This window comes from Haliotis cracherodii, unplaced genomic scaffold (assembly GCF_022045235.1).
Source record: "Haliotis cracherodii isolate W230 unplaced genomic scaffold, xgHalCrac1.p SCAF_11, whole genome shotgun sequence".
Lineage (NCBI taxonomy): Eukaryota > Metazoa > Mollusca > Gastropoda > Lepetellida > Haliotidae > Haliotis > Haliotis cracherodii.
The window spans coordinates 36,286,953-36,302,602 of NW_027266266.1; the positions used below are offsets into that span (position 1 = coordinate 36,286,953).

Consider the following 15,650-nt stretch of genomic DNA (forward strand, 5'->3'; position numbering starts at 1 on the left):
GATATATCGCCGAGTTGATGAAGGGTCAAGGGGTGCTCCCATGGTGGGCGTGACTTCTGTTGAACAACAATATTTCTCAGAACAATGGTGTTGATTCTCATCTCTAACCTGTATTGTGTTATGCATAACACTAAAATAATGAGGAACCTGTGACATCTGCGGTCACTTCCCGCTAACAGCAATATTACAAGACCCGCCCAGGATGCACAGTGCAGGTCCGGTTGTGTGTGGCTGTATATAGAGGCACACCATACTTTACCGCCATCGCCAACCTAATACCGACATCAACAGCATGAAGACAGCAGTGTTATTTGGGCTCATCCTCGTGGCTCTAGGTAAGTTTGATCCTTATATCATTAGTAGTACCCTTGCAGTATTCCCTGATGAGCAAACCGCACACTAGAAAAGACAACTTATACTTTTGGAACATCATTTATATACCAAATAACCACACACTTATTATGAGCAAAATGTGTAACTGTATGTGTATTATATGCATATATGCAAACCCCTATTAAATCTCAGATGACATACACAAACACTATTGAACTGACAAGTATTGCCTACATTGAAAGCAGCTGTGTATATTGTTTGCTAAAAGAAATTGCATCGACAAAATAGTTTAGGTATTAACCACGGGCTTTAATGTTCTGTTTAAATCCTTGACTGAAGAAAGGTTTTGCAATTTTTGTGTAAACACGTGTAGGATCGAGACCAATTTATACTCTTAATGTTTCAAGAACTATAGCATGTTTACGGAAAGATGTACATGACAGTGTCACCTCTAAACCTACAAGTTGTAAGTTATTTTTGTATTTATCCCATAATCATTCCCTTGGAAAACGACCCGTGAAGATCCTGGTTAGAATTGGCCGTTAGCAACGCATGCTTGTCCTGAGAGGCGACAAACGGGACTGGTTGGTCATGCTCGCTGACTTGTTTCATGCATATCATCCAAATCGAGTAGATCGTGGTTCGTTTGTCAATCAGTACAGAGTCTGGTCCAGACTCGATCATTTACAGACTGACGTCATGTAGCTGTAATTTGGCCGAGTGTGGACAAACAAACCTTGGAAACCATCAGTGATAAAGCTATCCTGTTTTAATACTTTCATGAACACTTTTTACCTTCTACGCCATCGCAGAGCAGCCATATACACGATAAATGTCTGACAAACACAATTAAGAATAATATCCGGACCTGTTTTGGTTCCATTCACGTTTGCGCATTCACGTCTCCATGTTAAAAGTGTTTACATTTCAAGAATGATTGACTTCAAACAAAGTATTAAACAAAGCAATTCTAAACATGTGTAGGCATCCAGGATACTATAAAGAAAAGTGAGTCATGTATGGCTGATTCAGTTCTTTTTTATTGACAGCTACCCTGACTCCGAGCCAAGCAACATGGGGACGGCGAACAAAAGGTACGTAGAAGTTTCATATATTTCTATATATATCATACACATTGTTTATGCGAGTTTGGTTTGACAGAACATTCAAACCTCACTAGGCCGGACCCGTGTATCGGTTAACCACATTTAACGGACTGATGCTAGTTGTTACACTTACATGAATACTAAATGACGTTACTCAGCGTCCTTGTTTTCCGATACTTGCGATTCGGGGGATATTAGTTTGTACTTCATTTACTTGGAAAAAGAGTTCATTTCTTACAGATAATACTATAAAATAATCAAATTGAAACAGGTTTTACACAAAACAACATTAGAACTGTGTTGTGGACTTCCGGACGGTGTCAGTTTACAAGATACGTACATTTAGTGTGCTTGTTCAAAACAAAGATAAGTATCGTTAGTTTCCAGGCAAAACAAATATGTTGTGTGAATGTCAACAGCTTTAATAATTGATGACAAGATGGTATGGCTTCCTTATTCTATACAACAATATCTGACATCCATAGTGTTATCACCTTAAGAGCAAATGGACAGCTTAAATAGGTTTGATGTAAACAAGCACCTTGACTGACACCGTGTGTATCAGTCAGCCCGATCAGTGCATATTTTGTCTCGGTTTAGGCGTTTAGGGGTTAAGTGCCTTCTGTCAAACTGAGACAATGTCTCTGTGTAATAGAGTAATTGTTAAATATTAGATCGATCTAAATCAAGCAATATGAACTAACAGGAAAGGTGGAGTTTGAGAGACATGAATCTAACTTAGGACTGCCAATTTGCCCGTTTAGTGCCAATTTAAGCTCCAAAACACTGATAACATCTAAAGTTCACGAAGATCACGAATCACAATGTCTTACCTAAACATAGGATTTGGCAACATTGCAGAATCATCCTTTAATACCCGCATTATCTTAAAAAATAACTGCGATCTTTTAACACGATATACACGTTGTTATTGGTTCTCTGCAGGGAGACGAACACAACTCCGAAGATGTTATCAACTGTTCAGTCGGAGAACTGAAAGTGAAGGTCAATATCACGTCTCCGGCTATGTCCATCCGAGATACCAGGCCGTGTATAGCCTACTGCGGGGATCACGGCGACTGGTCCTGAATCACGGAATACCCTCGGTACGACATCACTACGTTGCAACGCCAAACTGGTTATACATGGAGAGACTACGGCGAAAATGTTGCCGCTTATGTCCACGACTACCAGGATGCTCGGCAACGCATACTGCCTCATCTACACGCGCGACTGCAGCTCCAACGACCACAGTTACCACAACACCTACAACTACGCCACGGACTACATCCACACGCGCGACCGAACCAACGACAACCACAAAACGAACCACAGCGTCAACTACAACAGCCACGACATCCACTACATCGTCCACTACAACTGCAACCACAACTACTACACCTACTACTACCATCTTCACTCTGCCAAGTAGGGCTTCTGCATAGAAATCACATAAAGCCTCTAAAGTGATCGTTCCTGCCCTACGTTTGTCACATCGTCATCAATGTGCGCTTCCTAACCAAATAATGGCAGGCAACTCCAGGCTCTAATTATTATAAAGTCTTTCTTTGGAGTGATAGATGCAATGTTTTTATCAGAAATCGAGCCTCTAAAGTGCTTAATTCACGCTGAATATCAACTGCTTGACATTCTAACTAGTCAGCCTATAGTGTAATACTCGTGAATTTACATCAATTGTTATCAGCAGATTGGGGTTTGTTTTTGCAAAGCAAGAGTTGAGAGATTATTATTAATCATTACTGTTATAATATTGTGCTTGGAATTGGTTTGTGATGTGAATACATTTTGCTTAATTTCTAATTTGTGTCTTTCTTGTTTGTTGGCCTTATTGTCTTTAATACTTTTTTGTAACAGTAAAACGACTAAAACGTTGTTATGTACCGCCTGACGGCTCCATGTAGATAGGCTCACACACAGGGTACATCACACCTGACAGCTCCATGTACATCGGCCCACACACAGGGTACATCACACCTGACGGCTCCATGTACATAGACTCACACACAGGGTACATCACACCTGACAGCTCCATGTACATCGGCCCACACACAGGGTACATCACACCTGACAGCTCCATGTACATCGGCCCACACACAGGGTACATCACACCTGACAGCTCCATGTACATAGACTCACACACAGGGTACATCACACCTGACAGCTCCATGTACATAGACTCACACACAGGGTACATCACACCTGACAGCTCCATGTACATAGGCTCACACACAGGGTACATCACACCTGACGGCTCCATGTATATAGACTCACACACAGGGTACATCACACCTGACAGCTCCATGTACATAGACTCACACACAGGGTACATCACACCTGACGGCTCCATGTACATAGACTCACACACAGGGTACATCACACCTGACAGCTCCATGTACATAGGCTCACACACAGGGTACATCACACCTGACGGCTCCATGTATATAGACTCACACACAGGGTACATCACACCTGACAGCTCCATGTACATAGACTCACACACAGGGTACATCACACCTGACGGCTCCATGTACATAGACTCACACACTGGGTACATTACACCTGACAGCTCCATGTACATAGACTCACACACAGGGTACATCACACCTGACAGCTCCATGTACATAGACTCACACACAGGGCACATCACACCTGACGGTGATTCCCTTGGCCAGCAGCCTCACTGATGGCGACGTCGACATCATATTTATCAACCTAAACGAATAATACACATAGACTCAATACACGTTTAGACATTTAACATATTAAACGCATAATACACATGTTCTCTTCACAATGAATCGCATGTATCACATCTAAATCCGTACTTTCCAAAGCCTACTAAGAACAGTTTATGAAACATTCTAAAGTAAATTTAAACAATATCTACACTCGACTTTCGTTCATTCATACACTAGAAGCGACAATATATATTCTTAGTCAACTCTACCATGTTTCACGAATGTTACGAATATTCTCAAGAGAATTAACGGACGCAAATTAGTGGTTCACTTTCCTTCCAAATTTCAAATTCCTTCATCAACAAGTGGTTTTGTTTCATTAAAATCCTTGCGTTCTTCCTAGCATGATATGTTTCGGTTAAAAAGTTAACAGACACGTTGTATCATTATGTCCAGACAAGGAACCCCGCCGCGGAAGGCGCAGCAATATCGTTGTGCAGAGTTGCGTCCCTTAGGTGTGTCAGAAGCCTCTCATTGTGAGTTCGAATCCAAGATACGCCCTAATCAACTTTTTTGGTCTCGTCTTCGTAGATTTCACGGGATTTTCAGTATACGTTTTAAACCTGTATCATTTCGGCTTTTCCTCCAACATCAAGCTGACACGCCGTACTATAACTGAAATACAATTCGAAGCGGCGTTAAACCGTGGTGCTCACTCACTTTAACCAGTTTAAAGAGTCTCGTGTATTTTTTTAGGGAATGGTGGTAGCTGATTCTGGTCTTTTAAATCTAAACAAAAAGATTCGGACGTTAAATGTTTGGTTAAAATGCCACATGTCACATAAACTGCCTGGCAAAAGAAAGTATGCTCAGTGACTTGGAAATTGGATTTAACCAAAAAATTGCGGTCGCCGAAACAGCAAACATGAGGTCAAACATCCGTATCAAATACATCACCATCTTTCTACTCTCGACAAATTTGAGAAAGTTATGACAGATAATTATTTGTCAGAATCTTTAGCACTGTATATTGTTAAATGAACGCAGGCAAGACAGGTTTATCTAAGAGGTTAAAGGGAGATAACTTTATATATATTTTACGAGTGCTTCACTTACTTTTGGTGATTATAGTAGATCTTTTCTTAATGATTGTAATTGTTGTTTGTAATTTAAAATTGTAGTGACTTGATTATATACAAATGTACACTGGGCTGGAGGCCTTTATTACAGAATAAAAGAGTCTTGACATCACCATTGAATCGTGTTTGTTTCTTCGTCATCAAACGTCGGTGTAAACTTTCTTTTGCCCGGCAGTTTACCACCGAGCAGATAACACGACACCTCAGATCTACGTGTCTATATTTAGACATTTGGGCTTCCCCAGCCATCCTCGAGAATCCATATCCCTCCGAGACGAGCTTTGTAAAACAGGTATGTATACATGTTTATGTCAGTATGTTTTACGTTTTTTACGTTTATTGGGAAGAAGGAAACTTTGTGTTTTTCTTAAAGTATTTCTAGGACTTGGCAGTGATTATTAATTCAGGTCAGTCGGTTGTTTAGCTCGACGTCGTCCGTGTGCGTCAGGGCCCAGTGATAAGGTATCAGTGTGGCTATTATGCCGGCTGTACGTTACATTGCATAGGAAAGCAGACAATGAAAGTAACACTTAAACCCAGTCATAGCTAGTGCTATGTTAGTTGTATATGCGGGAACAGGAGAAGAACCTGTTTGACAACGATGGCCACGCCCACCCGCTTTATTCCCCTTCAGTCTTCTATACAATCACTTTGTAAACTGAGAGACGAAGTTGAAGGAATTAACGTCTAGGACTAGTGTTAAAATGTCTTCCTAATTTGACTACACAATGCGTCTTGACATGCTATGAACAAGATATGTTCCTCAGCCCCGAATAATTTGGCTAAACAAATCACTTCCGTGTCAACAGATCTATAGACCTTCACATGTTTATAATAATACTGTTTGTATACATACAGGACGGACATAGCATAAACATTGTACGTTGCAAGTCCCCTCGATGTGTCAACACATTTATTTTTATTTGTGTGTGTGTGTGTGTGTTTTTGGCCGGGCGGGTGTTTATTTATTATGTGTAATGACGTGTGTGTGTGTGCCTGTCTGTGTGTGAGTATGCGCACGTGTGTGAAGTGTATGTGTGTGTGTGCTTGTGGATGTGTCTATGTTGGAGTATATGTGTGTGAATGTGTTTGAAGTGTGGGCGCGCGTATGTGTATGTGTTGACGTGTTTGTGTTTGCGTGAGTGCATGCATGTGTGTGACGAAGTGTGTTTGTGCTCGTGTGTATGTGTGTGTTTACATGTGTGCGCGTGTATATTACCTATTTCAGATGGCACACTTACACCCATAGGTAAGTGTCCGTCAGGCAGCCTCTGCGCTGGCTGTATTGTCATGGAATTAGTAATGTTGATGTCTCAACACAAACAAGCTCAAGATCCTAACTTTCCATGTTTGCTGCCATAGAACAGAGCAACCCAGAGGCAATCTACTCCTCGTGATACAGTAGAGATCAGCTAACCAGAAAGCCCATGATGTCTCATGCTCGCGCATCTATTACGCTATGTCACGCGCAAAGATGACGTCGAAGGGTCGTAAATAAACTCAGGACTTTTGAGGCACGGTATCAGTCTCACTGTCTCTAGAAGCCAGAACACCCTACCAACGCATGGCGCCTCCAAGAGAGCAACCTTACGTAATTTGTGAAGGCAGCATGCCTGTGATTCATTCCGTCCCACTGAAAGGTGTTTTAGAGACAGATTTAAACACAAGATATAAAGACAGACCAAACTGACGTCGATACCCCTCGGCCCACAATCAAGCTGCCATCACCGAAACAGCAGCATCACCACCGTCCCCCCCTAATAGAGACAGTGGGGTGCGGGTGAGGGTAGTGGCATAATACGAAAGACTCAACGACTGCTTGATTCCTGGGTTCACATTACGAGTCAAGGCCGGGGAGGGGCTGTTTATCCAAGAAACTTACGAAACGGGCGTAAAATATCTCTTTCTTTGAAAGAGGAGAGAAATGCATTGGATGAACAGGTCTTTAGACACATCTTTTAGTGGTCCATGTATACTAGTGTTGGACTGCTGTATATAAAGCTTCATGCATTGTCACTTGTATCTGAACGATATGAGCTCTGGTTTTCTTTCACACTAATTCTATATAAATCGTATTTCAATGGACTCATGTTTGTGTGTAATATTCATCTTTCCTATTTCCATATGCGAAGTACAAAAGTGATTTGGGGTAGTGCTCTTGTGATGAAATATTGAAACAAAAAATCGCAGAATTTCAATCTGATAACAGAATAGAGTTCCACAATCGGAGACTCGATGGGGAAAAAGATGGAAACGTTTTATGGATTGGGTCCAAATGCAAATAAATCTACCAGAGAGAGGGATATTCTGTGGAAAGTCCATGCTTAAGAGTTATTCTACAAAAAGAGGGTCCTATAAATAACAATAGGATGACGTCACTGGAGGTTTCTAAGTGACTCCACTTCGTTCCATTATTCAAACAGTACCTTTCAGGACCACTGTCTCAAATATAACACAGACACTGCATCAATATATGCTGAAATGTTGATCCTGCTTGCTGACCTCATTTGCATATTCACAGTCTCCGTGGTCTAGTGTCAGAGCATCCGCCCGGAGAGAGGAAGGTCCGGGGTTCGATCTTGTTCGGCCGCGTCATAACAAACTACGCTAAAAGATTGTGCTTTCCTGTCTCTCGCACGGCATTAAGGGGCTAAGACAATGACTGGTTTTCTCGGGGTCAGTATACTGTGTCTGAGTGGGGTATTCATGTTTACCTGCGGCATGGTATCTCAGTGGGCTTACAAGATAAATCGGCATCAGTCCGGACTAGTACAAACAGACAGACATATTGGAAAAGTAAATTATGATGAGAAAAGAAACCAAAATGTCATCGCTGGCACCATTCTAAAAAAGATGAGGCAGTTCATGAGTGAAAGCGAACCCCTTATTGGTAACACGCCACCTGAATATTACGAAGAGGTCGAAACATTAATGGAAAGGAGATCAGATGATGCTGGCGTCATGACAATAACTCCAGCAGTGGTCACTGTGGTGATGGAAATACCATGCCTGAAGACAGCATGTAGCACGTTTATTGAAATGTTTAAGCGTCACTGCAATTGGTTGATTGCTGGTGGCGTTGTCGCAGGTTCTTTATGGTCCATCAGGTGTTATTGGGCGCAGAGGAACAAAGGTCTGCAGATCATACAAACTCCACACACAAGTGACTTTTTGGTCAGGCTCAGTTACCTGAATAGAAGACTAGCTGACCGCATGACAGCGATCGAAAGCTCCCTTTAAGAGCCATCGTTATCTTAACAAGCCTCAAGATAATGATCAATGTAACGTCACACCATTGCCACTTTTCGCGACGGTTGAATCTGTCTGAATTGCGACTTTTGACTGGCATGTGACAGTGTACGGGTCTATCACCTTTTTACAAGGCATAAGTAAACGTTCTTTTAAGAGAACATTATGAACGTACAGAACAATGATTTGGAGTACTTTGTAACTGTGTATAGATATTGGTATATAACATTGATGTAGAGATTCTTGATTCACGACATGATGGGCACGCCAGAAACCTATGATTGTGGGTTCGATTCCGTTTCGCCCCGACTTAGTTTAAAGGTTTGTCAGCACCATACCCGTGCTGGTGGGTTTCACCGAAGTGGCAAACGTTTGAGACTTGCATCACTTCAGGCTTTCCTCCCACATTCAGCTGACATGCCGGGATAAAACTGGAAAGCTGACAAAAGCGGCGTTAATCCCAACTCAACTCACTCACTCACATGATTCACGACAATTGTGAAAAATAAGCAAAAAATGAAATTCTACACTCTTTGTGTACAACATGCACATATGTTAGTCGTTCGATGAAATTTACTCTGATAAAACATGAGGTCAGAGTCACCTTATCGGAACTATGCAAGGGATAATTATACTTCCTTTACAGTCGCTTATAAAATATTTTATTCGAGAATAATAATTGTATCGGGAACTGTTGTTGTTATTTCCACATGTCATTGTTGTTGTTGTTGTTGTTGTTGTTGTTGTTTAACGCCACAGTCAGCAATATTCCAGCTATATGACCGCGGTCTGTAAATAATCGAGGCTGGGCCAGACAATCCAGTGATTGATATCATGAGCATCGATCCTAGCAATTGGGATCGATGACATGCTTCAACCAAGTCAGCAAGCCTGGACACCCAATCCCGGTAGTCGCCTCTAACGACAAGCATAGTCGCCTTTTACGGCAAGCATGGGTTGCTGAAGGCCTATTCTACCCCGGATTTATTCGCCCGCTGAGAAATGCATTACCCTCCAAGACCGGTCACACAGTATTTTATCAAGATAACATAGACCAATCAGATCTCATATTCTGACATGGCGGTGTGATAAACAGCTGTGGCGATATTTGCACTGCCACAACAATGGCCAATATCATATTTGTATCTATAACATGTGTTTATCGTCGATTGAATCCTAATGCTGAACGTTTTTGATTCGTCATGTACGATAAAAAGGTACAACTAGTGTATCGTTGGTGTTTTGTGTAACAGTGGTCTCTCGTTAATATATCTATCCTCATCACTTAAAAGTCCTGTTTTGATGTATCACTGAAACATCAAATGTAAAATACAGAAATCGGCAAATCTACGGCATCACCTACCGAGATGCTGGTAAGATGGTTTGCTTCGTTTCACAATGACGTCATTATTGATGACATCTTTATGTCTCATGTCTAATCCAATGATATTTGTAGAGTAAGTGGGATTACAATTTGCACAGTTTGTTTATTTTGGTAAGTTTTAGTGAACAACGACTGTGGCGACTATGTAAATTGATGGAAATGAATTTATTCATCATTGAAAGTTTACAATTTTAAATATGTTAATAGTAATAACGTTAATAAAGTTTTGATCTTTCAAGAAAGAATCAAGTTATTAATAAACTATTGCTCTCTATGGTCTGCGGATTATGGACATTAGCGAGTCATAATCTCTACATATATATTGCACATTCGTGACCCAACTGTCGGATAGCATATGTTTTTTGCCCTGCTTATTTACTCTGTAACTTTATTGTATTGTTCACGTTTTATACATACCAATCTACTGTAGCATGTGGCCAGACAAATTTATGAAAGATGGAGCGAAATATCATTAATGTATTTTTTACAAAAGTCATAAACCATGCTACAAATCTCTTTGCATGTGAACGTTACCTAGGCGTGTGTGTCTGTCCATCCACTAGCTTTCATTGCATCTAAAGGAAATAGCTTCAGATATAAAAATATTCATGGTCTGCCTTCTCAGATATCATTTGAGTAAAGGAGCTATGATCGTGTGATGTCGTGTATCTTCATTACGCTCACAAAGCAACACAAAACATCTTTCATGTTCAACATTTGTGAACTACAGGTGGCATGTCTTAATGTTTAACTACAAGGGAATTTCCTCATTCGTTAACCACGACACACCCAACTCAAATATAAATACTAGCAAGTGCATTTCTGTATTTTCGCTGATAAATATATTTGAATGCGGCTCTATTTCAAGACAAATTTTAAAGGAACTATAAACATCATATACACATATTTCGTTCATTTTTTGTTTATCCATTCCTAACAAAATGTCCTATAAATGCAACTGAAATAAAATGATTTCCTCGCCTTGCTGACGAGTGAGTGAGGTGGATGTATCGCCGCTATGAACAATAGTCCAGTTATATGACGTCCTGTCAGCTTAATGTGGGAGGAAAGCCCGAAGTGATGCAGGTCTCAGGCGTACGTTTAATACTTTGGTGCAAACCTCGAGCATGGTCGAAATAAATCTGGAAAAAAATAATTAGCTTCAGATTGTTGAAAAAAATAAATTCCCTTCCACAAAAAATTATATTGATACAATTTGTTTTTCTTACAAAAAAAAAACAGGGTCAAAACTTTAAATAAAAATATATCTGGCTTAGAAACTGTAGCTTTAGAAATATCTAATCTCCATACAAAATCCCAGCCCCTCCATCCTCTACGAATTACCATGGTTCTACAATGCTTTTAGTATTAGTATCAGCGCAGTGTGAGAGGAAACTCCAAGTGGCGCAGCTCACAGATGGGATAAGAGCGTGATGGGTACTGACCATGGTTTTGTAATCGGGTGGATCAGACATTCCAACTCACGATCTGTGCATCCTGGCATAGCTAAAGGACGCAAATATGCACAGGGAAATTCGGTCCTTTAGTCACCCCTGTCCCTCTAAATGTGAGAGTGTTGTATTGTTGTCGTAAACACATATCTTACAATATCTAATTGTGTCTGCGTGTGGATATAGTAGTTTTTTCCAGGTGTAGGTTATGATCAGATACGGTTTTTAATACATGTATAATAAATTGAACCCGCATTATACGTAAAGATTGCATTTTGTCTCAAAGTTGAGATTGCTGCAGTGTATCAATTGTTCCCCGCCATATAATGTAATATGCAGAGGAAGGAAGTGTAAGCAATGGGAGGAGAGAATTGGTGTAAAGTACAAATTGGTTGTTATTTAATGTTGTTATTAATCTTTGGAAATCACAATATAAGCACAAGTGTCTTTAAATGGTCAGCACAGGGACAACCAATACCACAGCTGACAGATACACATACCTATGTACACAACTTTATAAAAATGAAATGTTCAAAAGTTGTATCCTGTTACTCACCAGGAAAGCCACGGATACTAACCACTGATTCATACATAGGTTTTACATGATGATATCCCGGTAAAGTTAGCAATGATATTGTTAAAACTCTTATAGAACCAATAATACAATACAGTTGTGAAGTTTGGGGTGTAGATTTTGCAATGTTAAAAATATTGATACACTTCTTCCAGAAAGACTGCAGCTTCAGTTTTGTAAATCGTACAAGGCAAGAAAACACATAACTGGGCCTGTCAAGCAGAACTTGCAGAATAATTAAAAAAAATATCAATCTTTCTGCTAAAAAATGTACGTAGCTTTATTTAGACAGTTGGGTTTCCACATTATTTATTATTATTATTATTATTATTATTATTATTATTATTATTATTATTATTATTATTATTAAAAAAATTGAACTCAGAGAATGTGATTACTAACTTCCATTGAACTCGTGAGACGGAAAAATCTTCTGAAACGTGAACAATCTCTAACAGAAGTGAGGGTTGAGCAGCTAGGCGCTCACCCAAGAGCACCTGCTCGGATGAGAAAATACGGAGTGATTGACTCTAGACTCCGTGCCTTGAAAGAAGATCTGTTGAACCAATTGACGACAACAATGGACTACACTGACGATGTGGCAGATCTACTGCACTGGGAATGAACTGAATTATTACATAAATGATAAAATGTATGTCTATATACATCTTCAAATACATGCATGATATATGATATGTTATACTATACTTCTTATATATTGACTTTGTTGCCCAGATTAAATAGTGTCCTCATTTCATTGGTGTTTTCTTTGTAATTAACAAGTACCCGGAAGGCGACCATCTGCCATAATAAGAACGTTTGTGATGACCGGGAAGGCGAACGTAATTTCTAACTCTGAGGGATTGATTTTCGCCTTCCCGGCCCATAACCGTCCTCAGATCTTCGTTTAGCGGTTTGGAGAACTGAGATCTGATTTTAATGAGATTGGGAAGCTATTCGAGAAACTATGATTATTATGTTAGATCATATTTTTTTCGGACCCGATGTCAACACGTACTCTGCCATCTGATTCATAGATATTTTTTTAATAACATTTGTGTCATACTGTTTTTTACGAAACGAGTGTCAGAATTCTTATATTTCCCGAGGAAGAGCTTCTAAAATAATTGCACTGATCAGCAACGCTGTCCTAGAAAAACACAATTTCACTGGAGCACATACGAGTTTTATGAACTCGGTTATTTCTAACCCTATGGGTAATATATATCCCCTTTATTCATGCTTGCAAAACACTGATGTTGCGAAATTCATTCAAGCGCTACATTTAAGGTTGAGGTAGGTCACGGGAAGGTAGTTGCCATGGCAAAAATTGGATGCTTGTTTTCTGTATATTTTGCTTCATCAGTCGTTAACTAGTGACCAGTCCATTAATTACGTCATTGCATTTGGTCAAATGACCGTTCATCAACCTTATTAACCTAGCACAGTTATTAGAAATACCGCAGGTACTGTGGACTGTCGGATACATATTAATGCTACTCTGCGTCGATATGTGTCTGAAATACTGTCGATATTCCTAGCACATTAGATATAAACTCGCTCACTCACTCACTCAAGGAGATCCTTCGTTAATACGTTACACACTGGCACATGATTTTTGCACATGATAATTTAACCCTTTTGATATTTCGACAAGAAAACAACTCATTTATCCATTTTACCGTATTTCCTCGATTAACCGCACTGTAAATATTTCTTCCAAACACTCTTTACTCACATCGTTTAATCACAAAGACAACATTGGGGAGAATCCAGTGCATAAATTACCTGGCGTTAAACCCTTACCGTCTATAGTATTATGTTATCATATTGGACCTTGTTATAGGTCAGGTCAGTCACAATTGCCCGAGGAAGTCTGCCGAGAGCAAATATGACTTACTGAGGACCAAAAGCATGGTCAATAGGAAACCACTCAATTAATGACATATTTATTAATTGACTGAATAAAACATACATCGTTTAGTTTAATAAATAGATTGATCAGTGAAATTGGAGAGAGAGAGAATGTTTTTTAATCAGGTCTCACCGGTTGAACAAAACATATAATTTTAATTGTATATACCACAAGGATGACAAAAGCCGGTCAATTTGTCTCAAAGTAGGGGGCACGGGTGGCCCAGTCGTCTAAGGCGCCGCGATTCGCTGTGTTCCTTGGCACGCCAGAAACCAATGATTGTGGGTTCGAATCCCGGTTCGCCCCGATTACGCTTTTAGGTTTGTCAGCACCATACCCGTGCTCATGGGTTTCAGCGAAGTGGTAAACGTCTGAGACCTGCATCACTTCAGGCTTTCCTCCCACATTAAGCTGACACGCCGCGATGTAAATGGAATACTGGTAAAAGCGGCGTTAAACCCAACTCACTCACTGTCTCAAAATAATTGGAAAACACGCCTCAACACATTATCTTTTCAAATGGGGCTGCCTGGTAAACTAGAATTGCCTCAAGCAAACGCAGGTTTGTCAATACTGAAGCCAGGCTAACATATGGCAATTAAATCAACCTAATTGCATTATTAGGTGACAGTACCACAGTTAATTATTAATCCTGGCTTATGATATAAATTGTGTAGCAGCACCAAAATAACAATGGTCATATTTTTAACCATGATTTTTGCAGTTAATCATATATTAAAAATTAAATTGACATCATTTCCATAAGACCGACTTTAATATATTTTCGCTGCTGATAATAGTTGATAACTTCTTACCTCACTCAAGCACTTCACATGAAAAGTCAACATAATGAACTTTCTGATGCAGGTATTCAAAATGGAACATAATGGCCCACCTGAAGAGGGTTATCTTGTGAGAAGATGGCATGACGATGGACAGACGGTTGTCAACCTCTTTGAAGAATATATTGAACAAATGAAACAGGTGTCAAAGAACAATGCTAATAAACGACAAATGGCTAGTGGTTTAGGCGTTTTTGGAAGCATGCTTACGTTGTTGGGCCTAGTATTGGCGCCCTTCACAGCTGGGGCATCTGCTGCTGCAGTCGCTGTTGTTGGATCCAGAGTTGCTGCGGTTGGGGGGACTGCATACACAGGAGTTAATATTTTCGAAAAGAAAAACGAATATAGTCGAGCTAAAGAGATTCGATCACGGGTGATGAATTTCAGGGATGTGACTATATCCCTTATTCGCAGAATGCGTACAAACAGAGCGCCAGACGATGACGGATTGCGCGATCTATTGTCGAGCAGAAAGATAAATTACATTGGGGAGTTTATTCCATTTGCCGAACCCACAGCTGCATCATGTGCATCCGGTGCCTTTGGCAAAACATTTAAAGAAGAACCACCAACAAGCTACTTTGCATGCGATGAGAATGCCATAGAGGAAGTGTTTGGGTACAAAATGTCATCGTCTTATTTCAATGGGATGATTGGAGTCGTTGGTGCACTTGCATCAGTTCACAGCATCTTCATGCATTACGAACAGATAATTGATGATCAGAGATTCATAGATGAGGGAACCAACAGTGCATTTGTAACCCAGCTGTCCAACCAGAAAGAAAACATTCAGTGCCAACTGAATCTTGGACTGATGCGGATCGAACAATAATAATCAACCTCCCAACCCGAGAGATGGGAATTGATGTAGTTGAGCGTCGGAGTTACCATTATTCCAGCCAGGGCGTCGTTGCATTGCGCAAGAGCTGTTACGATCTTGAAGAAACATACTTTTTAA

The 15,650-nt window shown here is 40.2% G+C and overlaps 1 protein-coding gene and 1 pseudogene across 1 annotated transcript; both read left to right on the forward strand.

Moving 5' to 3' along the window:
- The first annotated feature begins 202 nt into the window (after positions 1-202).
- Positions 203-3,524, forward strand: LOC139455718 (uncharacterized; annotated as a pseudogene).
- Positions 3,525-5,535: 2,011 nt separating this feature from the next.
- LOC139455719 (uncharacterized) lies at positions 5,536-15,650 on the forward strand. The gene is made up of 2 exons (XM_071237268.1): positions 5,536-5,569; positions 14,718-15,650. Exon 2 carries the CDS (start codon positions 14,727-14,729, stop codon positions 15,522-15,524), a length of 798 nt encoding a protein of 265 aa, XP_071093369.1. The 5' UTR covers positions 5,536-5,569; positions 14,718-14,726; the 3' UTR covers positions 15,525-15,650.